This window comes from Chamaea fasciata, unplaced genomic scaffold (assembly GCF_029207755.1).
Source record: "Chamaea fasciata isolate MVZ Bird 193981 ecotype frontalis unplaced genomic scaffold, bChaFas1.0.hap1 SCAF_2, whole genome shotgun sequence".
In the NCBI taxonomy this organism is placed as follows: domain Eukaryota; kingdom Metazoa; phylum Chordata; class Aves; order Passeriformes; family Sylviidae; genus Chamaea; species Chamaea fasciata.
The window spans coordinates 89,340,210-89,365,207 of NW_027094087.1; the positions used below are offsets into that span (position 1 = coordinate 89,340,210).

General features: G+C 41.9%; 1 protein-coding gene across 1 annotated transcript in view; it reads left to right on the plus strand.

Annotated features, from left to right (window-relative positions):
• The window catches only part of SH3RF3 (SH3 domain containing ring finger 3), a 248,536-nt gene that overhangs the window by 137,755 nt on the left and 85,783 nt on the right, over nt 1–24,998 (plus strand). Inside the window, exons 2-3 of the mRNA XM_066176699.1 lie at nt 16,326–16,601; nt 23,335–23,430. Coding sequence (XP_066032796.1) covers nt 16,326–16,601; nt 23,335–23,430 — 372 coding nt within the window. The remainder of the gene's footprint in view (nt 1–16,325; nt 16,602–23,334; nt 23,431–24,998) is intronic.

Here is a 24,998-nt window from a genome sequence, read left to right on the forward strand (position 1 = left end):
TTTCTAGAGTTCAGTCTACAGGATCTTTCCACTGCCGTCAGCACTTTTCAACTTCTGCTGAAATAACCCTGTGGGACAGCAAGTTTGCAAAGTTTTGTGCAATTTTTTGTGTTAAAATAGCCAGCAATTGTTATAATGGAGACCAAATTGAGGGGATGACAGCTTCTCAGTACAATATTTTGGAACTGGGTTTGATTTTTTCCCACTTCTTGTTCTATGAAGAAACTTGTGTCTTTGAACTATTGAACACATAATTTTTCATTTCCTACCTGTGTGAGAAGACATTGATCTAGTAGCTACAGGATCTCACTGGCTGAACAGTCCTTCTATATGTCTGGGGATTTTTACAGTTATCATGTTCTTGCAGGAGTAATGGCATATTTAGTGCTCCAGAAGTATGAATCACTAGGTATTTGCTACACTGATATGCCCAAAGGGCTTTTAAAGCTACTGTCACACTGCATCATGCTTACATTGCCTTCATCTCATGCTGCAGGACTTTTGCAGGTTGCATGAAAAAGCTTAATTGGGGCTGGCATTCTTGCAAGGATTTGGGTGTTGACCATATCCAGAGCCAGGACACAGGTCAGGGTGCTCTGGGGCACAGTCATGCCACATTTCTGCTCAGGCCTGCATCAGTCTTTACATCTGTGGTCAGAAAGAAGCTTTCTCTTCCACTCAGCTTACAAGGCACATTGGAGATATGTTTTACAATTCTTCTTGGTACTTATCATCTCATGGTGAGCCAACCTTCTTACCAAAATTCACTGAGCTCCCTTCTTTATCAGTAGCAGGACATCGACATTATTTCTGCCATCTCCTGCTGTCTTCATTTACTATGTGAAAGTTGGAGGTTCTGGTCATTCCTGCTTGGTGTTAAGTTCGCAAGAGGGATTTGAAGGTGCTTTGGTGCCTGTGGTGAAGTGCAGCATGTAGAAAAAAAATGGCTGAGAACCTGAGAAGTAAATCTGTTGCAACATTTCTTGTTGATTGCAGAGGACTAGACTCGGGGGCCGTGTGGGAGTCCAGCATTATTTCTCTATCCATTATTTCTTGACTTTTCTCTTGCATGCTCAGACTCTGGATTTGCTCATACTTGCTTTGTTCCAGCCTGCACTCCAAGGCAATTACAGCTGAATTATTGTTGTGCTGTAATGGACTTATGCATAATTTCTGAGCACAGATATAGTCTTTCAAGTTCTAAATCCATAGAAATATCCAAACGAGGATATGGACAATTCCTTAGTTGAAATTCTGGCAGGCAGGGGGATAAGGTGGTGAAAAGAAAGCACTGGCATGATATGGAAATTAAATTCCCATCCTTTGAAATGTAGCATGGTAATTCCCATCTGCTCAAGTGAAAGATCCAGTGAGCTTTCTCAGACTTGGAGCTATCACTTACTGTCATACTGAAACTGTGTGTTTAGGGTAGTGATGAGCTTCTGGAGCCTATTTTGGGGCTGCTACTCTAAAAGGAGGTTCTGGTTTCCTTCTGAGCCCTCCCATTAGATGTGAAGTTCCGCTGTGCTCCTTGCGCAGCACATTGTCCTCATCTCACAGCCTGAGGAGGCAGCTTGGGGAGCCAAACCCACAGACACATTAACCAGCAAAGATTTGCCTGAAGATAGGCTCACATATCATGAAACAGCACCGTTGGACACTCCTTTCTCAAAGTCTTTCTTCTAGTCCCAGAGAGTCCAGAGAGTTGCAGCTTTCTCCAGCAGCTCAGAGACTTGACCACAGAGCACTCACTGCTATTTCACAAAATGCGCTTACAGACCCTTAGTCTTTAGATGTGCTGAGGTCACATGACACACATAACTATCAATAGCTTTTTGAAGGCACCATGATGGGATAATTAAGCATAATGAGCAGAGAAACAAAGCTGAATTGGTTTTGATGTCATGGAAATACAAGATGCAGTCTTTTTCAGAGTATCTTTATATTTTTCCCAAACAACCCTGAACTCAATACTTCACCTGGGTTTTGCAGATGTGTCACTTCCATACCAGAGTCACTGTCCTGAAATAGGGACCTAATCCCAGTGAGAAGAGTTAGGGCAGGCTGGGAGCCTGAGGTGCTAGCTGAAGGAGGGGAGAGGTAAAGCTAATGTGCTGGCTTAGCTGCCAGGGAAGTGTTGAGGATTGTATGCCTTACTTCTGCCCCTCTCAGGGGCCGAAGTATCTTCTTCCTTTTGTGAGATATACCTTAATCCTTTCCTAAAGTTATGTCTAAAGTCTGTCTTTGAAAAGCAAAATACTTTTCAGTTTTATAACATGGGCAGAGAAGAAGCCTGTTTTATACAGTATCTCTATGGTTATTAACCCAAGGTAGAGGCAAAGGGGTTCAATTCTACGCTGAAGGGATTTGAAACCTTACAGAGATGAATAAGTAATGAAAATGTATATACCAACATTATTTTGCTTTGGGTTTAACTTTGTTAAGTCTTTTTCTATTGATAATATGTAGTGTGTCTAATTGAAAATCATTTCCTTTTCAGCAGAGAAAAGGATTTCAGTAAAAGCAGTTTATTTCACCAAGTTAGGCAGTTACCTTCTTAAACCTGAAAAAGAAATGCCCAGGCATCCTGTTATTATTGGTTTGAATTATTTATAACCTGTAGCATTTCACAAGACATTGGAAAAGCAAATGGATCCCATATTTAAGTATTAGTTGGTGGTAAAAGACGCACACAATGCAGTATAGGATTGCTATCATAGCATTTCCCCTGGTGTCATTTGCCACAGAATTTGAGTGTGCTGCCACAACAGTGACAATCAGGAATACTGTCATTATGGGCAGTGGGAGAGCATTTGATTTATTTACATTCATATAAGCAAAGTCACAAGTTGGCCTTGGAAAGCAGTAAGGTCATTGCATCTAGCAAGGCGTAGCAGCAGTTTTCAAAATGACTGCATAGCTTGGCAAGATAGGGTTTATGAGCTGACTTTGTATTAATAACACACCTATGTGAAATATTTTCCCCTCTGAGGTTTACAGCCCCATATTTTCTCACAGAAAAGCAGGGGTATTAGCTGTGTTGTTCAGCTCTGTTGATGTCAAAAGCAGTTGCTGATGATGCAAATGTTTAACTAACTGGGGCTAGATTACAGCAATGGTTGTTTCCCCCCTGGCCACTTGGGTCCTGAGATTTCTTGAGATAGGTAAAGGTGACCAACATCTCAAAAATTGTACCTGAACTCCAGCATTTTTATCCAGGAATCAAGTATTTATCACCAAGACACAGAGAGACCAGAAAACTGGGAGGGAGATGGTGGGTAGGGAAGTGTGGGAGTAGTGCTGACACTCGCGTACCTGTGTCTTTTCCTCCAAAATCTCTGAGCATAAGGCATCCCCGATTATGATGGGGGTTTTCTAGCTGGTTTTTCTTTTTTATTTATTGTACTTCATTAGCACCAGTGCTTAACATTGGATACTATATAATCCAGGTTAGCGAGAAAGTCAAACACTTCTGTCATTAATATCAATCTCTCTGCCAGAGGGCTGGTTACAGCACAAGTCTTTTCTTTCCCCTTTCCTAAAGACATTTTTCACCCAGATCAACGACTGGTGATTATCCAGTCTAAATCAGGATCCTATTATGTGAGGTAGAGGAGACTCTTTTGACTACTGCTGAAGTGTATGTAATAATAATAGCCTCAGAGAGGAGTGAAATGTAGCACAAGCATCCTGTGTGTGTCTCTTTAATTAGAAACCATGCAGAGTTTGAAATCCAAGGTGCTTCTTAACATGTGCAGCATTCATTTTAATCATCCCTCAGAGTGCAAGAGGAAGCATCAATTAAGTTCAGCGTGAGAGAAACTCCTGGGAGTGGGTGCAGGAAATTAATTTTTTTAGTAATATTATGAAATTGATGATGATGATGATGCCCAGGGACAGCACTTTGAAAGCATTAACCTGAAAAGGCAGTGAGGAGCCCCATACTATGTCAGCAAGCAGCCAAAGCACTGAAAGATCCTTAAGGCATAAATTTGACCCATATTCTGTAGATAATCAACTTTCCTCTCCCCAAAGGGGATTTGGGAGAATGATATAAAAGCATGATTTGCATTACGAAGCCTTGTGTCTTCCTTGATGTTTTCCTTGTCTGGTCCGACTACTATTGCTTCCAAACATCAAACTGCTCAGAGGTTTGCTTCATGCAGGGGAGAAGCTGAACTGTTCCTAATGATAGTCCAGCACAGCAGTGGAGGGGCCTTTTCCACCCCAGAGGAGATGAGGACTGGCAGCACTCGAGTGCAAGATGCTCTTTGACCTCTTCAGCACAGTGGGGCACCCATGTCCTGAGTGCCCAGCACACGTCAGAGTCAGAGCTGATTAAAGCCCTCCTGGCAGTCAGCTGGGTGACATGCAGGAAGGTGCCAGCCTGTCCTGTCAGTGGGACTGAGGCCTGAAAGCAATTCCTAATCATCTGCATGAAGAAAGCGTGTGTCAGTAACTTGCAGCTGATGAATCATTTCAGGGCACAGGATCTCAATAGGAGGACAAAGTGGAGGGAGGGTGTGGGATGACAGGGAACCTGCAGTCCCACCAAGGAGTGGGCAGGGATTCTGAAAAATAAGGTCCTCTTTGAGGGAGAATAACAACCACAGGGATACTTCTGATAAACAGTGTTGAAATGCTCTGATTTAAAAAGCACAAAATTTTCATCTTTACTGGATAGCAGATATTTTCATATTGCTAATCACAGCAAACAGAGGGGAAATAATCTCTCTAAATTCCTGGCAAGAGGGTCATCATGTACATTTCTTCAGACAATGTGAGGACGGACACTCCAGATGGGGTCCCACTTGAGAAAGTCTCCAACAGCAAAAGGACAAGGAGGCTGCTCACACAGTGCAGATGTGGATGAGCTAGCTCCTCTCACACGTACATTTTGAGCCAAGAATATTTCAACATTAGCATCTCCTAATGCTGTTTCTTCTCACTGGCTATAAAACCTGTCCTGGTGCAAAAGAAACCTCTGTGATTTTCATGTAACTATGAGAAAAGACCCATAGCCGTTTTTGTGTAACAGGATTTGCGTGGGCTGTCGGTAAGGGCACGCTACTGATAAATAAGGTTCAGTTGTAAATATTTTCTAGTGACATGGGAATTTATCCACCTATTGAAGTTTACAACTGAGCTACCAAGGAAACATGTTCTTTAGCTCCACTGTGTATGCAGTCCACGGTGCATTTATCAAATGCCCTGTCAGTGCAGGGAAGGCACAGTTCAGGTAATACAGTATTTATGGAACTGTGAATGCCACTTCAGAAAGTTCTCTTAGAGTACATTTTTTAAAGCTGTCTTATGAAAACTTTGGACAAGTGGAAAGCAGAGGATATATTTTCAGTTTTATAGCGCAGGAATCTGCTCTGTGGTCACATGCAGTGAAAAAGATACAACAGAAAGAGGTGCTTCCTAGGCACCATATTTTTTTATCATAAAGCATAAAGTAAAAGCTGCATAAGCAAATAGAATGTGATTTTTTGCAGAAGTTTGGGGTTTAAATAGGAATTTCAGATCCTCCCCTTCATCAGAAATAAAAATCAAGGCTGACTTCTCATCCTTCACCCATTTATCCATTTCAGTTTACAGGCCACTCTGACACCACAGGCAGGTTCTTTGGATGAGCACTTGTTCGTCCCACTCCTGTATCAGAGTATCTTCATGACCTTTTGTCTTATACTGCCTTTCACATATTCCTTGAAAACCCTGGCAGTGACCCTGCTCAATTCCCTGTAAAAAAACATCCCTGTTTTACCCTTCAGGCCTTTCAATACTCTGACAGCCTCAGAGACTCCCCAGGTCTTCAGTAAAAGCAGGTGTCAGTATAGAGGAATGATCCCCATCTGTGTCACCTCAAAAAGACTAATTTTTAAAAATCCTTAGTTTTTAAATTTCCCTAGATTGGTTTTCTTGGGTGCTGCAGCCTGTGAGCTTAGGCTACCAACATGGTTTGTGTTGTTTCGGATGCCAGTTTTCTGGATTCTCAGTGATTTAAATGATGGAAGAAGCTTTTTTAACTTTTCAGTTAATATTTGTATGAAGGGAGGGAGAAAGAGAGGAGGAAGATTTTCCTGGTGTGAATTGATTTATGTTAAAAAAAAAAAAAAAATTGACATCCCTTCTCTACTGGTAGCAATCCCAGCAAGATTCACCGGAGTGGGGCTCCCTCTGTTGAGCTCTGGGAGCTTTGCCAGATGATAGATACAGCTGCCCACTCCAGTTTTGGGGCAGCTTCACCTCCAGGCCCTTCTTTACCCCTCTTTCCTCCCTGTGGTCCAGCTGAGAGAGAAAAATATTGCAATAGAAAAGCCCCAAAGAAGCAGGGTCTGGGAGTAGGACCTCTGAGCTGCGACCTGCCTGGTCTCTGTCAGGAGGAAACCCAGCTCTGATGAGTTGTAGGAGGACTGGATGATAAAGTCCTTTCTGGGGCAGAAGTGGGAGAGAGTTTCTGCTTAGGAAACACTTGAGTCACAAGGCAAGGAGCCAAAAAGAAAGATGTGGGAAGTCTGGAAGGTAAACCAGAGGTATTGGGCTGGATAGCAAAGTTACAAAGACATTGCTGGAAAATGTAAGCTATCCCATGCTTCATCAGCTTCCGCCAGGAAAGATCAAATGAAGCAGTCACAGCAGAGATTCTTGTTAGGAGCTTTTATGCAATACTACTTGTATTTTCCCCAAAGTGCTCTTCTTTTTCTTGCTGTGACCTACAACATAAGGAATTGTGGAAAATTCCAGAGCTGTAAGTGCTGCCATTGTGGAAGGGAAGAAGCCTGAAAAGCTTAAGGCTCTCAAAGTTGCACGGGGAACTGACTTTTAACTCGTCTCTTTTATTAAAAAGGAAGCAAAGACTGTTTCTGTCAGGTGGCTGGGAAAACTGGGTCATGGTTCTGACCAAAGTGGTGTCATCTAGGGAGTAATCAATGAAAGATTTCATGTTTGTTTAAAGGTTTGAAGACGCTTTGAATTGAGAACACAAGGCAACCTTAAATATATAATGTTATAGTGCCTTGAATATAAGGAGGGGTTTTTGTGTTTCTCTGCAGCTTCAAGGGAGCTCCTATTTGATTTGTCTCTATTGGTGGCTCTGGCAGGCTAAATGCAGCCACCTGTGCTGTCTTTCCTCTTTGAAGGGCTCAAATAGCACAGGGCTGTCAGTTTGCTTAGTAGAGTTGCACTGGAAAATGTTTTTTTCTGTTATTTGTGCTTTTTTTCTGTGGTAACCTACCAGCAGCTCCTGAAGCTCAGGAAGTGTTTGGTATTTCTTGCCCTTGTGAGGCAGTCAGCTGAGGCATATTTTGTCTGATGGTTTCTCAGGAAGCCACACTGCATACTAGGGTTAGAACTTGTCTCGGCTATTGGCTGGGATGTTTTGTAGACCAGCTTCTGCTGTGTCTGCACACAGCAGCCAATCCTTTCACGGAGAACCCTGCACAGGATTATAAGGGTCAAATCAGGTCTTTAGGATCCCAGTGAATGTTTTCTGCCTGAAAGGTGAAGGACAGATTCTTAGAACATACCTAGCTTTTGTAAAGGCTATGGCCAGCACAAGACATCACTGAGTATTTCCCTCCATAGAGGCTGCCAGACATTCAGCTTTGTTTCAGAGAAGATTACTTGTAAGATAAAGCTTTATCTTACAAGTAATCTTGTAACTTAACAGGTAAGAATTTTCTATACATCCACATCACTTCATCAAGATCAACGGAATTAGTGCTTCAACTGAAACCAGAAACTGACCTACCAGGCCTGCAGTGTGTTCACAGTAACACTCATTAAAGAGCAGAGAGTTTGGAAGCATTTGGGTTTTGCAGAACTTTGTGCTGACATGGTTAAACAGCTGGCTGGTGTTACCCACTGACTCTCTGGGCAGCCATAGCTGTGAATACACAGCTGGAAATCCAGCCTGACCCTGAATATCACGTGTTGTTTAATAGGAGAGCATGTAGTTTGAAAATGCTTCACTTAAACAATGGGTTACTAAGAAAGAGAGGTCTTTGAATGTGTAAATATTGATAGATAGTGAGTGAAGGGCTGAAGCAATGTGAGATGTGCAGAGGACATGAAGCTATTAGCTGTGATTATGAGATCAGATGCACTCCTGCATTCAATCTGTGAATCTTTCTAAGAGAAATGTCATTGGACTGTAAAACTAACTCAGCTCTGATATCGGTGAAGCAAAGAATCCTGGACAGACCTATGTGACAAGCTGTGCAGTGGAAAGCCTGCTGTTTTTTTCTCAGTTGTGCTGCATGCATCAACTGCATTTGCTAAGTGAAACTTTGAAACATTCTTTAATCTTGCTGTGTACAAATAAGGACCTTATAAGGTGAAATTCAAGTTGTGCATGTTTGCCAGATAAACTACAAAATAACCTGAGCAGACACTGTTCTCTTGGAAGATCAGTTTGTGCCCCAATTGCCCATTGCTGAAGAGGATGAACACCATCCTGTGCTGTTCTGGGGCGTTCAGTGCTGTTGTTCCCTGTTCATTGGAGAGAATGTCGATGTGCTAGAATGATGCTGTACCTGCCTGCCTTCGTGCTCCATCTGTTGAGCAATTCCCCTGGTATCCTCATGCTAATTAGAGAAGTCATTTCTGGAAATGGCAGATAGGCTCCTAATCTGTTTGGACACTTCCTCTTCATGTATAAAGGCTACCTCTTGCAAATGTGTAGACACGTTCCCAAGAACTTTGAGTTATGGAAAAGCATTTTACCTTCTACTCCAGGTGGGAGCCATGTGCACCTCAAGCGGGTTGTCTGCATGCATCTTCAAGTGCCACAAGGACTGCAGGCCATCTGCAGCACCATCAGTGATGGTCAGGGCCTAAATATTAGTTAACCATTAAGTCAAATAAAACAGTAAAGCTCTAGTTAAGAAGGTTTATTTTTATTGTGATTAATTAATACCTGTCTGGCACTATCAATAAACATGCCTCTTTCCAGAGTTTATAAACGATTACATTCAGTTTTCCTTCTCCATGGTGCTGCTTCTATTGTCGTCTTAAATGCTTTTATTCTTAAAGTTGATTTCAAAATGGCTGTACATGCAAAGTGTGATTTTTCAGGTTTTTACTGGTCTGTCACACAGAGCTGACTGATAGCATATAACTGGGTTTTGTCTTAGCTTCTTTGTGCAAATTTAGATTATCTTTGATTAAGTTTCCTGTAATAGCTTTCTCTGAAAGCAAATGCTGCAGTGTCACTGTTGAGATATGTTGGACAGGTGACCTGTACTTCTGAATCACTGCACATAAGACAAACCATCTTACACAGAAGACAAAGCACTTTTGAGAGTTTTTGCTATGATATGATGATGATTCATGATCTGTCATCCTGAAAGTTCCTCCTGAGGACAAAAGCCACTAAAAACTCTGCAGGGCACAGATCTGGTGGTAGTATAATTTTTTTGTTTTGACTGCACGGCCCAAAGTTTGCCTCAACCCCTTGTTTCTTCATCTTACAGCATGTACAGTGCTCTCTCCTGCTTCCGAGGGCTGACTAAGAGATGTGTTTTACTTTAGGTGAAAGGTGTTGCTCTGGAAAGGTGTTAAACTGAGAGTGAATGCGGCAGGCAGGATGGTGAGGAGCAAGCAGGCAGTGCACAGTCCCTGCTGCCCCTGCCAAGTCCGGCAGACACGGCTGTCATTGCTGCCACAATGGAGTTGTTTGTTGTGCCAGACTGCCTTCCACTTTTCTGTCCTAAAGGGATCCGAGCAGGCTCGTGATTTAAATTGCTCTCAGCTGATTTGAATGGGGGTTTTGGATGCCAATATCCCAGTAACAGGGTAGGTACAGGGAGTAGCCCATCTCCTCTTCAGCAGTCCCGCTGGTGGATGCTCCATCACGCAAGCCCTGTCCTCTCCAGCACAGCTGCTGGGATTTCTGCAGAGTTCTTATGGGTGTCAGGAAACCATATGCTGAAGTGCTACCCAGCCTGCTTGTGGGGAGTTTCCTACCAGTTGGTAAATGTAAATTCAGTCCAAACCATCACCACTGAATCTTTGCTTGTATAGACTGGGAAATTCAGAGTAATGTGTGATGCCTCAGAGTAACGGAGCAAAAAATTAGCAGTATGTATTTTAATTATTATTTATGGTCCACAGTAATAGCTTGTGTTTAACTGTATTTTACCAGGGAGATGTGCATGCTTTAAATTACTTTTCATTACTCTTTTCTCTTTTATCAACTTAATTTACTTTTTTGTTAAAACTTGATAATGCTTGATGAAAGAGATAAATGTATATACATTCGTATGCAGAGGAAGAGACTCTTCAGAATATATTTGGAATATGGGGGATATGGAGATAGATGTTGGAGAATTTTGAAGGACTGCAACAAGCAACATGCCAGTGTGTTTTGCTAAAGTGACTTATTACAGACTTTAAAAAAATAAAAAACTATTGTCTGTAGCAATGTTCTTATAAAGCTGTTCCAGTAGTGTGTTCTGGGTTTGTTTGGCTTTATCCCCTCCTGGTTAACCTCTAGCTCAGATGATGATCAAGACCCATGGAGCAAAGGGAAAGGGGAGTTAAATACTCCTCCACCTTTCTCCAATTCTTTTATTCTTTCATCCTCTTGACATAGGGGTCAGGTGATGCTGCTGCCCCATGGGGCAACATCATGCCTGCCTCTTGGGGTGTGATGTGCAAGGGAAGCCCTTGAAACAGAGAGGTTGAGGTTTCCATTCTTTGCACAGCTAGAGCTACACAAGGCAAGAGCTTAGGGAAGAGAAATTACCCTTCAGCATTAACATGGCTTTCACACTGCAGAAAAACAACCCTCTGCTTTGCTGTTGTAGAGAGGAGTTGTAGCTGGAGTCTCAAGAGGTTTCTTGGGTTTCAAAGATCTAAACACAAATTTACTTTGAGAGAAGGGTTGGATCAAAGCATTTCTGTCTGGGTTTAGTAGCTGGATGCCTTGTCTTATTTTATTTTATTTTATTTTATTTTATTTTATTTTATTTTATTTTATTTTATTTTATTTTATTTTATTTTATTTTATTTTATTTTATTTTATTTTATTTTTCTTGTTTTACCACCCGCATGGTACTTTGGGCAAGCATTAGACCGTTTTTTTAAGTAATGACCTCCTCCATCAAGTCCTGCACACAGAAGCTGGCAGGCTCTGACCCCTGTTGGAGCCTGGGTTGCTTTTGAGTATATTGGAAAAGTGTTTATTTTCTGTAACTTTTGAAAACTGAAGACCTACTCTATCTGTACTGCTCACATTCTACTAAGCTTTCTACTGGGGGAATTTATTGGAAGCAAGCATGTTTGGGTTTTTTCCCATTCCTTTTGTTCTTCAGGATACATAATGAAGAATGCTCCAGCTTTGCCAGTTAATTGCTTCATGGCTGTTGTTTGTCAATTTGCCAGCAGGTTTCTGCTTAACTGCTGCCATTTGACATTGCTGAAACACAAATGCAGAATGATTGAGTTGCCAACATATCATTGAGTCTTCTGCAAGGGGGATTTTCAGCATATTAACGCTTCAGGCTTTCACGTCAGTATTGATTGCTGAAATAGAAAAGAAACCTTTGGCAGTATTCAGCACTGTGCCAGCATGGATTTAGTGGCAGGAAAAAGAAACTGGCTGTTGCCATTGACTGTGACTTCATCCCTTCCTTTCTTCCTTTCTTAATTCTTTTCATTTCTGTACACACCCACACAGAGTTTTGAAGTTTAATACACATCGTAGCCAAATGCCAGTAAGCCTCACAATAAACCAGCAGGGCAAATCAACTACTTGATGCAGTCAGATGTCGAGGCTGTTTAATTTTGCAGTCACCTGCATTATGCCTGACCAGATTTCATGGCAGCTGGGCAGGGGGTGAGGCAGGGGTCTTCACAGTGAAGCCCAGGTCAAGAGCTGACTTGGAGGAAGGCAGTGGGGTGGTGGTCTCTGCTGAGCTCCTCACAGGACAGCCAGGCTGCCACCACATTGGTTCCTGGATGCAGGAGTGGCCATTGTGAAGCTGGGTGCCATGGGGAGAGGAGCAGCATGGGACTGCTGGGGCCAGGCTTGGAAAGGGAGCTCCCTTCCCTGGACATAGTGAGGCAGAAGATGCCAAAATGGGGCCCCATGAATGAGCAGGGTCTTAGGTGGTGGAGCAGGGCATGAAGTGCATGGCGAGGGTGTAGTGCAGTGGCTTAGTGTTGTCCACCAGTAGTTGCTGTGGCAGTGCTCATGCATGGAATGGGCAAAGGAAGGGTAAGGAGGTTCTTCTCTGCCAAAGCAAGGAACAAGAGGAAGGTGTGAGCCTCCTGCAGTTGCTGGAGAAACACCTCTCTGCTTTGCCTCGTCTTAACCTTGCCCGTCTCTGCTTTGCTTTAGTCTGATCTCTTAGATGATACTTCATATCCTGTTTTAGATTAGAAGGTTTTGCAGGAAGGACCACCTGGGCATTCTGAAGGTGATTTCTGACTGAAATCCTGTTGCATGGAACAAAGACCTAAGAGGAAATAGGACAGGGCATGAGCCAAGGTTTTGAACATAAAATGGACATGCCCACCAGCAGGGCTTGGGGAGTTTGCATGTCAGTCAGATATCAGTCCTGGTCGATTGCTCTTCCTTTGAGTTGGGAAAGTCAAGTGAAAAAGAGGAGGGTGGATAGGCCAGAATTGCCTGCACAAAGATTGTCAGTGAGGAAGATAATCAGGATCAGAGGAGGATTTCTATGAACCACATTACAACTAGCAAACAGCAGCAGAGATTGTTTTTATTCTATTTCTGAAAGATGCTTAATGCTCCCTCCTTTCAGATGTAGTTCAGAGGAACTTTCTGACTCTGATATGCTTCTCACTTATGTATTAACCAAAAATAGAAATATCAAAGGGAAACTTCTGAAAATATGCTTCTTAGGAACCATTAATATAATGTGACCATGAAAAGTTCACTGAAAGCTTGATCTTTTGGCCAGCATACATCATCAAAGAAGCTTCAAGAGTTTGTTTTGGGTGTTTGGGGTTGGTTGGGGATATTTTGGGGTGGTTTTTTGTGGTTTGCTTTTTTAGTTTTGGGGTTTTATTATTATTATTATTATTATTATTGTGATATTAATTTTCTCTCTTTGGTTGAAATAAGCAGACACTTAAAGCTTTAGAACAGAACAAGCAGCTTTATTTGAAAAAGAAAAGGGTTAGAGGACACTGGTACCTGGGCCACAGTAAATGCGAGGTTTACGTGGGATGCTCAAATCAAAATGGGTGCATAGAGCCTTACAGAAAGGCTGGGAAATGTCTCGGATTTTCAGCAGGAGGGTATTTTTTCCACTACACTACATGTTCACCTTAGAAGGTGCCTCTACAGAGTTTTCAGTCAAAAAGCTGTAGCTGATGATTGGAACAGTTTGTTTTGGAAGTCCTTCCCACAGTCAGTTGCCCAGATCTTCTCTGTGTAGGACAGTTCCTAGATGACATGGTTCACAGATAAGCCCATGAAAGAGAAGAGGGACACAGGTGCCTAAACTGCAAATTCCCACATAAAGATCTCCAAATAAAACAATGCTGGATTTCAAATTTATGTCTGGCAGTTGGTTTGTTTTTCTTAAAAGTCTTCATTTGTATCAGGTGAAGGTAAAAACAGGGACCTGAATCATCTTCTAGCCAGATCAATTAATTACCAATAAAAGCCCAGCATGTGTTGCATAAGAATTTCATTGATGAAGTGTGCAATGGAGTAAAATCCACTTTCTTCTTCTGTAGCACTGAGGGCTGTTGCCTTTTTACACAGGAAAATGAGGCTTGGGAAGAGAAAGTGGCTAAAAAGTAAAGAAAGTGATCTGACCTTGAATTGCTACAAAGATCTTGGGAATAGAAAGGTCCCATCTAGGGTAAGTGATAGAGAGTGCGTTTGCCAGGCATGTGTCTGGATCAGCAGTGCGCACCTGGCAGAAGTCTTACTCTTACTTTGATAAATTGTCTTCTCTCAGCATGAATTATAGTAATGATTCTTTTATTTCTAAATTGCTACAAGGCTCTATAGTCTTTCAGCTTAGTGTGTGTGGTTTTGTTTTTTTTTTCTAGTTTCAAATGAGTAATGCAATCTATGCCTTACCTAAGGACTTTGATGGTATTGCATGCTTAATCTTTAAAATGCTGTGTATGGGGGAAAAGCTTTGCTTTCAAGGGAAATAACTACCCCGGCAGAGAGAAAAATATCAGTAAGGTGCTGTCACTGATTTGTCACAGACTGTTTGATGCTTTGTTAGGTGGCTGTTGATTTTACGCTTTTTTAGTTATATTTGAAAGATCTTCCAAAATAACTGGTCTTTAAGTGGGTAGCTCCATTCAGACACAGCACGATCCAGAAGAATACAGAGCAAACAGAGGAACTGCAAATTGCTAATGAGAAAAGTTAGAACTGGGGACACATCTGAATGAAATTAAATCCCCCTCCAGACAACATGGATAGTGTTCTGGAGAGCTGTGCCTGTTTGCCTGTCTCCTTCACTGTGGGCTGTAGGCAAAAATGATCTGTTGCACAGCTTTCCAAGACCTGCACACCTACTAAAGCCTTTCCTAATAAAAATGAGTAAGTTAACGCCTGTGTGTGAAGGTGCATTGAAGAAAGTTACTCTTTGATCCTTGTGGTGTCTGCCCGCCGCAGTGACCATCTGGAGCCCAGAGGCGGGCGGAGGCGGCGGCAGGCAGCGCAGGCAGCGGGCTGTGCTTCTCCTCCTGCTGCCGAAAGGTGCAGGTGTAAGAGCTTAAAACCCACCCCACCAGAGCGGGCCCATTTAATGCACCCGTCGGAATTGAAAAATGCCTCTTCTTGTGGCTTTAACAAATGCCGTGAAAAGTCATCCCAGGATCTTATTTTCTGGAAACGCGGTGTTTCTGTCAGGCCACTCCACTTTCCCCCCGGGGGAAAGCATCTGAGTGTTATTTTAGGCACAGGAATGTCATCCAGAAGTACAGACATAAGAAACGCCTGGGGGAATACCAGGGTGTTTTATTAAATATAGCTTTATTTTTCATTGTCCCTACAGGACACCCCATTGACAAGCATGATGCACAGCAGGGAACAGACTACTCAAAGGCATGTGTATGCAAAGAAAACTGTGTCATTTTTGTAAATACAACTCTGAAAAATAAAGACTCTTACAGAAGGTTGACTTTACAGGACCCCTCTAACATCCCTTGTGTTATGTGCTGCAATATACTTGCAGGCTGACTCTTAGTTCGAATTAAATAAAATGAAAAACGGTATAGGATAATACAGCAATACACCTTTTCTACTCCAGTATGTGTTAAAGAACAGTTACAGGACCAAAGCAGCAGGAAGCTGCGTCCAACACAGTTACCCCCTGCTCTGTGGGACTCAGCAAGAAGAGGAGCAAGTGGACAGGGAGGACAGGAGCTGTATAAACCAGTATTTCCACCAAAACATTGTCCATGCAGCCTGGGTGAGATAATCTGTCTTACGCTGGGACAAAATGAACTCTGGGAAGAGTTTTTCACATGCAAGTGGCTTCAATCAAGTAGATTTCTCTTTTTTATCATACCAAGTAATAAACTTTATAGGCTTTTTTTTTTTTCTCATGGGCCATGACTTTTTAGTTAGTTTGTTTAATTCTTGTAACAAGAGCAAAAGCTTCAGAGCTCTTTTTAGTTCTAAAAGAAAGATTTGAGGCATTCTGCCTATTCCCCTTTTCCACAAGGACATTAATTCATAAGCAACCAAGAATATTATAACTGTTTATAGTAGCCCTCAGTGAGTAGCATGAGACTTGGGGATTTTGAATGAAATAAGAGCATTTAGTTATGGAATCAAAAGCTAAACAAAAAAGCTTCAAACTCAAAAATGTTTGGAGTTGCTCAAACAAATGCAATGAAAAATTACCAATTTGCCAGCTTTTATAACCCTGTGAATCATCAAGCTTGTGTTGTTTTGTCTCTCTTCTAAGCTTCAGAAGCCGAAGCAACCCTGAAGGTCAAAATGTCTAATATTTTACCTTTAGACATATCCAAGTTTAGTTGTTAAAACATACAGTTCTGCTTATGTAGGATATTTTGCAAATTAAGTGATGCTGCTTGGTGGTGTAAGAGGGACTGCAGGTTTCACCTGAGGTACATGAGATGGACAGTGCCTGCTCTGATGAAACACACCTACCTTCTCAGGCTTACCATCATCTACATCCTAGTTTCCCTGAGATCCAGTGTAAAGCATTATGTGGCAGTTTGCTGCAGTCCTTGGGGTAATTTGGTAAATGATCATGGCTGATCAGTTTTCTTCTAGCTAAATAATGACTCTAAGAAAGATATTGCTGCAGGCTGGAGATTGCTTAAATGTGTTTGTTTTGTTTCCTCAGAGTGTTTCCCAGCTTCCCTATGGCAAAGCCCTTTACACCTATGAGGGAAAAGAGCCTGGTGACCTGAGGTTTAACAAGGGGGACATCATCATCCTGCGGCGCAAGGTGGACGAGAACTGGTACCATGGGGAACTCAATGGGAACCACGGCTTCTTCCCTGCCAGCTACATCCAGTGCATCAAGCCCCTCCCACAAGCTCCACCTCAGGGCAAAGCACTTTACGACTTTGAAATAAAGGATAAAGATCAAGACAAGGATTGCCTGACCTTCACCAAGGTAGGAGAATAGGTTTTTTTAAAATGTTCAGAAATCTGCTTTGGTAGGGAGTGATGGGGCACATGTGGTGCTGGCAGCTGAGTGAGGAGCACAGGGGTGCTGGGACTGGTGGGACACCTTCCTGGCCTCCCTGGCCTCCCTGGCCTACCCTGCACTCTGTGACATAGCTTGTGCCATGAATAGCAAGGCTGGTATAAAGCTAGTGAAGCTCAACAAGTAGAACTGGCTACATGCTTTCTGAGAACATTTTTTCCCTCTAAAAAGCATGTATTGAAATGTTCATCTGCATTGAAACGTTCCCCAAAAATGACTCAAATCTCAGAAAAAAATCTAATGGAAATGTGTCTTTTAATGTTTCTTATTGAATCAGATGTTCCAGTGTTTTAAAATTACATTCAGCTTCAAAATGTATATTGCATCATACCATATACCAATTAGCAGTTGAAATACACTATAATCATAACAGTATTTCCTATTTTAAGAACATAAAGACGGTAAAAAGCACACATTTAAAAAACAGTCTCTGGGTTTTTTAAACCAAAATGTTTAATAAATTCCCATTGGAATGAGAGAAAACTGAGATATTGTAATTTCCTTTGGATTTGAAATGTCACGTTTCCCCTTTCACCCCCACCTCCCCACCTGCTTTTTGCCTCCCACTCCCCTCCCTAGCAATTTGTGTTGACCTTAGATGGGTTTCATGGATATCAAGAAACCCACAGTAAAATAAATCATATCCCCTATTGTTAATTTATGGCAGTGAATGCCATGGAGAACCTGTTCATTGTCATTTTCTGTTTTATTTCTGCTGTCTGTGGCTGTTATAGTATCGCATAAAGTAATAACAGTTATGCTGAAAATGAATATGAAATAGATTATAAAAATATCCTTCACCAGGATTTTACTGACCTCCTCTTTTGAAGCTACTTATTATAGCTGAATGAATTATTTGCAGCATATAATTTTCTCACCGAATGTAACATCTTTTTCACTCATGCAGTGTTTCTCTGCAGAATGCAATTTCCTAGACTGTATACTTTCTCATATTTATTTAACAAAGGATTTGTAAGCACTTTTGTTCCATAGCAAGTGAAGTGTTTGATTGCAAACACTGCAAACCCTGCCACTAACCAGCCTCCCTGGAGCTGTGAATCTCTGCAAGAAAGTGGGCTGCTTAGTGAGAAGTAACAGCCATGCACTAACAGAAAGTTAGCAGAAGTTACCTCTGAGACCTTAGCAGTAAATATATATTTTCTGGTGCTTAGTTTTTCTCACTGTACCTGCCCAGAGGTACAGTGGTTACTTCTCTGAGATGCAGTCTTCCTTTTCTGCTTAAAGTATTCCTTGCTTGCTCAGTCTTAAGAAATTTAATAGGTATGCCAGGCAGTTGTGGTCTTTTTTGTTAGAGCAGGTCCTTTTCCTAGACACTTTTGTATTTGATGTATTTGGTGCCATATATTAGAAAACCTCCTTTACAAGAACTGCCTTTGTATAGTGATAGTTCTCATTTTCTCAGCTGTCCAATGTCATTCTCACATGGAGCATTTCTTCCTGCTGTATAGTTCTATCCTCAATCTCTCAATTTTCCTTGTTTTCACTCCTCATGTTACTGTTGGCATCCTTTTATCCCTGATAACTGTGTTTTCCCCAAGGGGGCTTGATTTCTCTTCTACTGCTATTTTCTTCTTTAGTTCCTTCCACTACACACACTGTCACCTTGTAACAGTTTTTATGTCCTGCCTATTGTTCTCCCTGACAGTGAATAATCTATTTTTCATCTTGGGACTTCACCATCATGTTTTCATCAGTTTTCTCAATGCTAATTTTAGCTGTCACCTGTGCTGATGAAGGTTCCTGTTTAGTCCAGATTATAGATCATCTGCTGATGCAGTCAGTTCCTTTGCACAGAGTCCTGAGCACTGCAGTGCCGTAGATGTGATTTGTCACTCCGAGCAATATGCATCACTTGAATGTCTCAGTTTGCATCTGAAGATGCTGGACCACGTCTCAGTTTCATTTACACTATTTGTTCCTTCCTCTGGCAGAGGGGTTACATTGGCACAACATTTATACAAACTAATATAACCTATTTGTGTACTGCAGCTCATTTAAGGCTACCAGACACTTGTGATTAGATTTTAATTATAAACATGTAATAAAGAAGAGTTTTCCTCTAAAAAGAAGCTATAAGAAGAAAACTCAAACATAGGGATCTTCTCATTCATTTTGCTTTGTTGTTCTTTTGCTGGGCTTTGTTTTTTCCCATCACCCTTGTTATTATGCACTCAGAACAACTACTGGTACAGTAAAAAAAAAAAAAAAATAAAATAAAAAAATAAAAAAATAAAAAAAAATCCAAAGGAAGGATATTTGGTGTTTCCTCTTACTGATTTGTTTTGCTACATTTTTCAAAATGAAAATGTTCCATTGTTCCAGAAGTATATTGCAAGGAAATGAAGTCTGCTCTACACAGATCTTCGTGAGGAGTGCTGCAGGGTGCTTCTGCCATTTACCTATTTTCATCTCCTATAGATACAACACTCTCCAAAAAAAAGGCCAAAGATGTAAATGTAATAATTTCTATGTGTAAGAATAAAATCAGGAGATACAGCGAAAAATCTGTCTTGAGTATCCAGTGCAAAAAACAAAGCTCCCACATGTCATTCTTTTACACCATTTGGACTGCTCCCTCAAGTCCTCTTACCGGAGAAGCCATACATACAGGCATAGGGTCTCACCTCTGTTCTCTCCTCTGTGCTGTCTGTAAGATGATAGAACATCCCAGATTTCCTACTTAATGCTTTCCCTCAGTGTTTGGCAGTGATTAGCCAAACCAGGCAGGTATTTTTTCCCTATAGTAACTGGTTCCAGCCTTGTGTCAACTTTGCACCAATTTAATGCCAGTAGTTTCAGAAGTTTTACTCCTGAAGTTCCCTAGTGTGGTTGTGATCATGCTGAGGCCTACAGAGCCCAGTTGCATACTCTTGGGATGTACTTACTGGCTCAGCTTTCTAATCTCTCCTAGCGTAGTACCACAGTATGGACATGGGATCCTGCTGTCTCTGTTTTAAAAAATAATCTGTCCTCCTCTGGACTATGAATGCTGGTACAAACCATGTGGAAGAGAATTCTGCTCTGAGGTACAGCAGTGCAAATCAGAAGTAGTTGCATGGTTGTCTGTGCAGTTGCTCCAGCCTTACACCGAGTCCAGTTTCAGCCCACACGTTTGTTTTGGTGTTCGACCACCCTTTTTATGCATCTTCACATGGCCATCAGAATACTGAGCTTCACTGGTAGATGACTCTCAAACCTGTCAAGGTAGCATCAACTGTTCACCACGCTTCATTGCTCATCACATTTTTAATAACATCAACTGTTTCCCTCATTTGCCAACACTTTCGTTCCCAGCCCACAGTGGTGTCTAACAAGAGCCATGCCAAGCTCAGAACCATCACATCCAATACTTCTCCCTGGTTCTGGAGTGGCCCCTTAGCATTCAGTTCCAGCAGCATTTGCTGTTTGCAGAGGGACCATCCCAGCAATAGCTGGTGACAGGGATTCTCGTGCCAGCTGGCAAGCATTGTCGCTGGACTCACCAACTACCACGTGGTGCCATCGTGCTATGGCTGAGATCTCCCCAGTGCTCTAGATAGAGTAGTTATCTCTGCAGAATAGCAGGCACAGCTGCTCTGTATTGCTTCGTTAATGGCCATTAATGACTAGAATAAAAATCAGGCTGTGAATCATGACTGTTATTGGACACAATTTTGTGCTGTTTTCTCAGCAAAAGGATTCATTTCTCTGTCAGTCAGATTGCTTTTTAAGTGATTTATCTTTGACTTCTTTTCTGATAATGATTATAAACTGGAACAGCAGGTCCCGCATGCCTGTCACAAGGCTGATCCTGGCCTGATGAATAGAGAGAAACTCGAGCAAGAAGGAGAGAGCAAATAATTAAAGGCTCTAGCAACAGGCATAAAAGCAGAACGACATATCTTTGTCCAAACTACAGTGGATACCATTGGCTTTTGAAATGAGATTTGAGACTTGGACTTCTTTGTGCTGCCTGGAAATCAATTTAGTCAATGTGAAATAGTGAAGTTCAGAAAGCTGAAGTGGTATGCCAGGAGATCTGTGGCGTTTTGCTATTCATGATCCTTTTGGGAACCTTTCTAGGAATTTATAAGTAGCACGGCTATCCAACTAATATAAGGTTCTAAAATAGTTCATGTTGAAGCTTTCACCAGCTCATGGTATAGAATGATGTTGCTGGCTGTGAATTCAAAGGAACTTTCTAGTAATAAAAAATTTCAAAAGATTTTTTGGGATTTGCTGTAATTCTGGAGATTTTCAACACCCTTCTTAAAACTAATTATGTAATGGAATTCTCAAGAATTTGCACTTTGCTCTCCCACAAAGATACTCATTTTGAATGTCAGCATATCTCAGGACGCATTTCTCATATATGACCATATTCAGCAGCCAGACTTGGCTGAGCTGAACCAAGTTCCATGTATGGAAATGCTTTCAGATTTCATACATCCACACAAAGTAAAGTTGAAAGGGATCTTCAAAGGTCAGCCATTCCCCACCCCATTCTTGAGCAAAGTCAACACAGGCACCTTTCCTGCCAGGTGTCTGTACAGCCTGCTCCAGGGATGAGTTTGCACAGTGCCTCTAGCAAAATCTGGTCAAGATCTTCTGGGGTTTTACAATTAAACATTCTTTTTTCTTAATTTCTTATGTGTGTAAATAGATGCAAAAATATATATACATTTACATGCAGTGCTGGGTTAATGGTTGGACTCAATGATCTTAGAGGTCCTTTGTAACCTGAACAATCTATGATTCCAATCATACCCATATGTATGCACTTACACAAACATAAAATTATTTATGTGCATGTAGTGTAGAATACATCTCATTTTGTGTTTTTAAAAAACTCTTTTTAGGGAAGTAGCTGAGCAAATATAAAAAAAAGTAGGAACACTCACAGCAGGTCCCTGAAGTGATGCAGTGGTTTCTTTTCCTGGTTTACACCCTTTACCTAGATTCTAAATTTATGCTAATCGGTCTTTTGTAAGAGCGTGTGGAAGCTTTGCAGAGATGCATTACTGTCAGTTCTTTAAACAGATCAAAAATGGTCTGTGCAGACAGGGCTTTGGAAGGGAATGCTATCTGTTTCTTCAGGAAATTAAATGCACAAATTCTTTTTGCATCCTTCCAGCTGTAATAAATAGCTGAAAGACTCAGTTTGTAGCCGTTTCAATGAGCTTTCCCCTAATGGATCATTCAGATGAATAATTCAAAGGAAACATTTAAACTATTTCAGAGTGCACGTGTTCAAAATGCACATGTTCAAAACCTACAAAGTACATCACATCACATCTCTGTTCTGGTCATTTTTTTATCAATGCAAATCCATGGTCTCAACATCCTGGATCAGGAATTTGTGGGGATTTTTTCTATGTGAGAAGTATCTGCAAAAAAGCCAGCTGCCCTTGCCTGGCCATTTGACATCAGTATCTTGTTACATGGAGCGTGGTAGACCATATGTAGTTCTTTTTTTTCACAGAGTGAGTAGTGGAAATAAAGTGAGATCGGCAGGGAACTCTGTCTCAGCTTCCTGGAGGAAGAGATTTTCTTCTTTTTTGTAAATATCTGCACCGGAGCAGGGAAGATTGGATGCCATGAGGGAACAAAGCTGACTTCCCAGCTTCTCTCAGCCCACTCCTTCCTTTTCTCGTAGGAGATCTGAACATCCAGGCAAAGCCCTGTTGCGAGGGTCACCTTCCACAGTTGTTGTAGAGAGTGGTGCTGGTTGAAGCCTGGGTTTAGTATGATGACCCCAGAAGACAGGGATGGTAGCAGAAATCCATTGACAAACTGAGCAGTTCAGACTGAGAAAAGTCAGGGTTTTTTTCTAGTCACCTGAGCTTTCCTAATGACTTGTACGTTCTGAGTTTGAACTATTTGGTTTGTACTTTTCTTTACCTCTTTTTTTTATAATCACAAGGAAGTTCATCATCTGCTGAAATTCTTATATCCCTAGAATAAATATAATATTAAAATTCCATTGGTTTTAGGAAATGAACTTGTATCTAAACTGAAGCTGATCCAACAGGTGAATGAAATTTGGTTTTGCCATGTTATCTTTGGTTTTTTATCTGCTTTGCAATTTTACCTTATAATATTTTTTTAAAGAAAAATTGACATTCAGTGTGTCAGCAGTGTAGGCTTGTTGCTGAGCACCTTGTACTATTCCTTGTTGGAAATGTTTTCAGGACTACCTGGGCTGAACGGGTGCTTCCCTTTGAATTGTGTTCCAAAGCAGACAAGCATCGCAACAGACCCTTGGATGCACAGGGGCAACTTCATGCTGAGGAGTTTTCACCTATGATTTATAGGTGACCTCTTGGGTCAGGCATTCTCCCCTTTCCCTAATGAAGCCAGGAGTTACCTATTCCCACCTGCTGTGCCCAGACCCTTGGAGCTGCTGACAGCCAGCATGAGCTGCACTGGTCTGCAGGGTGCTTCGTTGCACTTTGAGTGAGATGCTTGGGATAAGGTGCTGGGCCAGGGATGCTGCTAATCCAGGTTTCAGGAAACACTTTTACCTGGCTTATTACCTCATCTGTGTACTCATTCTCTAAGCTATCATGTGGGTAACTAAAATTTGGCATCTTTCTGCTGAAAATATCTGATTATGTATTTTGTGTATCTCTGATTTTAGGATGAAATTTTGACAGTCATCAGGAGAGTAGATGACAACTGGGCAGAAGGGATGCTGGGTGACAAGATTGGAATTTTCCCTATCCTTTATGTTGAGGTAAGTTTATAACACATGGCGGTGGATGCTGGTCTTCAAATTTTGTCGGGATTTTGTGCCTACAAGGGCAGGATAACCTCAAATATTCTTATATGAGAAGCATAAACTAAAACAGAATTACTGAAAAGGGAATTTTTTGTTGCTGTCTTCTAAGGCACTGTGGGAGTACACCCAATTCAATTTAAAATGGTCAGCAAAATAGGTTTCATGAACTCCTTCTAAAAGCTTCCCCTTTGGTGTAATCTCCACAGTGAGTAGGGAAAATAGGGGAGGCTGATGGCAGTTGTGATACCTTGCACACATCTGAGAAGAGATGTGAATTTTGGGCTGGTGGAGAGCAGCAGTGCAGGTTCAGCCATGGTCTGAATGCACAGATGTTCAGAGGGGTGCTGAAGGTGCCCGCCTCAGTGGGGGCTCAGGTACCTCCACCACTGTGCCCAAGGGCTCTTATTCCATGTGTGTGCCAGACCCATCTTTATCCTGAGCTCTTTCCTGTTGTAATTTCCACAGGATTCTTATTTCAGAGTAAATGCTGAGACTTCACTTCCTCTGTGCAGACCTGTGGTTCCACCTCTTCCCACTGCTGCCCATCCTCCTGCTGGTGGTGCCCTTCCAGCCAGATGTTCCTTGGGACCAGAGCTGCAGCCAGCAGTGGTGCAGCTCCGTTGTCCAGGTGCCAGACAGTGTCTTTGAGGAGCTTTCCTCCCTCATGGGTGAACCAGGGGTGCAAAGAGCAGATGGACACCACATGCATGTGTATTTTTCCGAGGTGCTGCCACTCTGCACCCAGTACTCAGAGCAGTATCACCCTGACTCTGCTTCCAGACATTGTCTGGTGCCTCTCTGTAGTGAAGAATCTCTGTTGTGCCCACAGCAGAGCCTGCTTAACTGTGCGTAGCTCTGGTGCCTGCCTCTGAAATTACTTCTCCAGATTTCTTAGTGATTGGAGACAAAATAGAGATAATTAGTGCCTGACTACCTAATTATTAACTCCGACAATGACCAATTTGGAATAAACCATCATTAATATACATTCCATTCCCACAGTTGACAAGAACAATAATATTAAAACCAGAATGTGTAAGAACTGTCATTGGGAAACCAGCTGCCTTGCATAAGTTAATGACTAGTTTTCTTCTATTCTGAATGTGGAAGACATGTTCAGTTTGTTTTGACTAAATAAGAAAGCCGGGTTTCTCACAGATTTCATCCTTTTCCGCTTCTTTTTCTCATCCCGGGAAAGTGCAATGTTACTGTCCTGAATTTTGCTGCAGGAGTGAACTGGGGACCTCTGCACAGCCTGTCACCATTGCACCTCACCACCTTTCCCCAGCTCAAGTTTCATCTGTAGGCTGGCACTGCCCACGCACTGTGCAGCATCCTGATCCTTCTCCCCCTCCTAGGTATCTGTTCTCCATAATTACTGTACCTGAAGGGCAAAGGGCTCATAACCTCAGAAGAACAGCCTGTAGGGAACATGTGCAATGTCTTGCTGAGGTTCTCCAAGCACTGCCACATCCTTGATGGCCATGGAGGAGCAAGATGTGGCACTGTGCAGAGTCAGAACC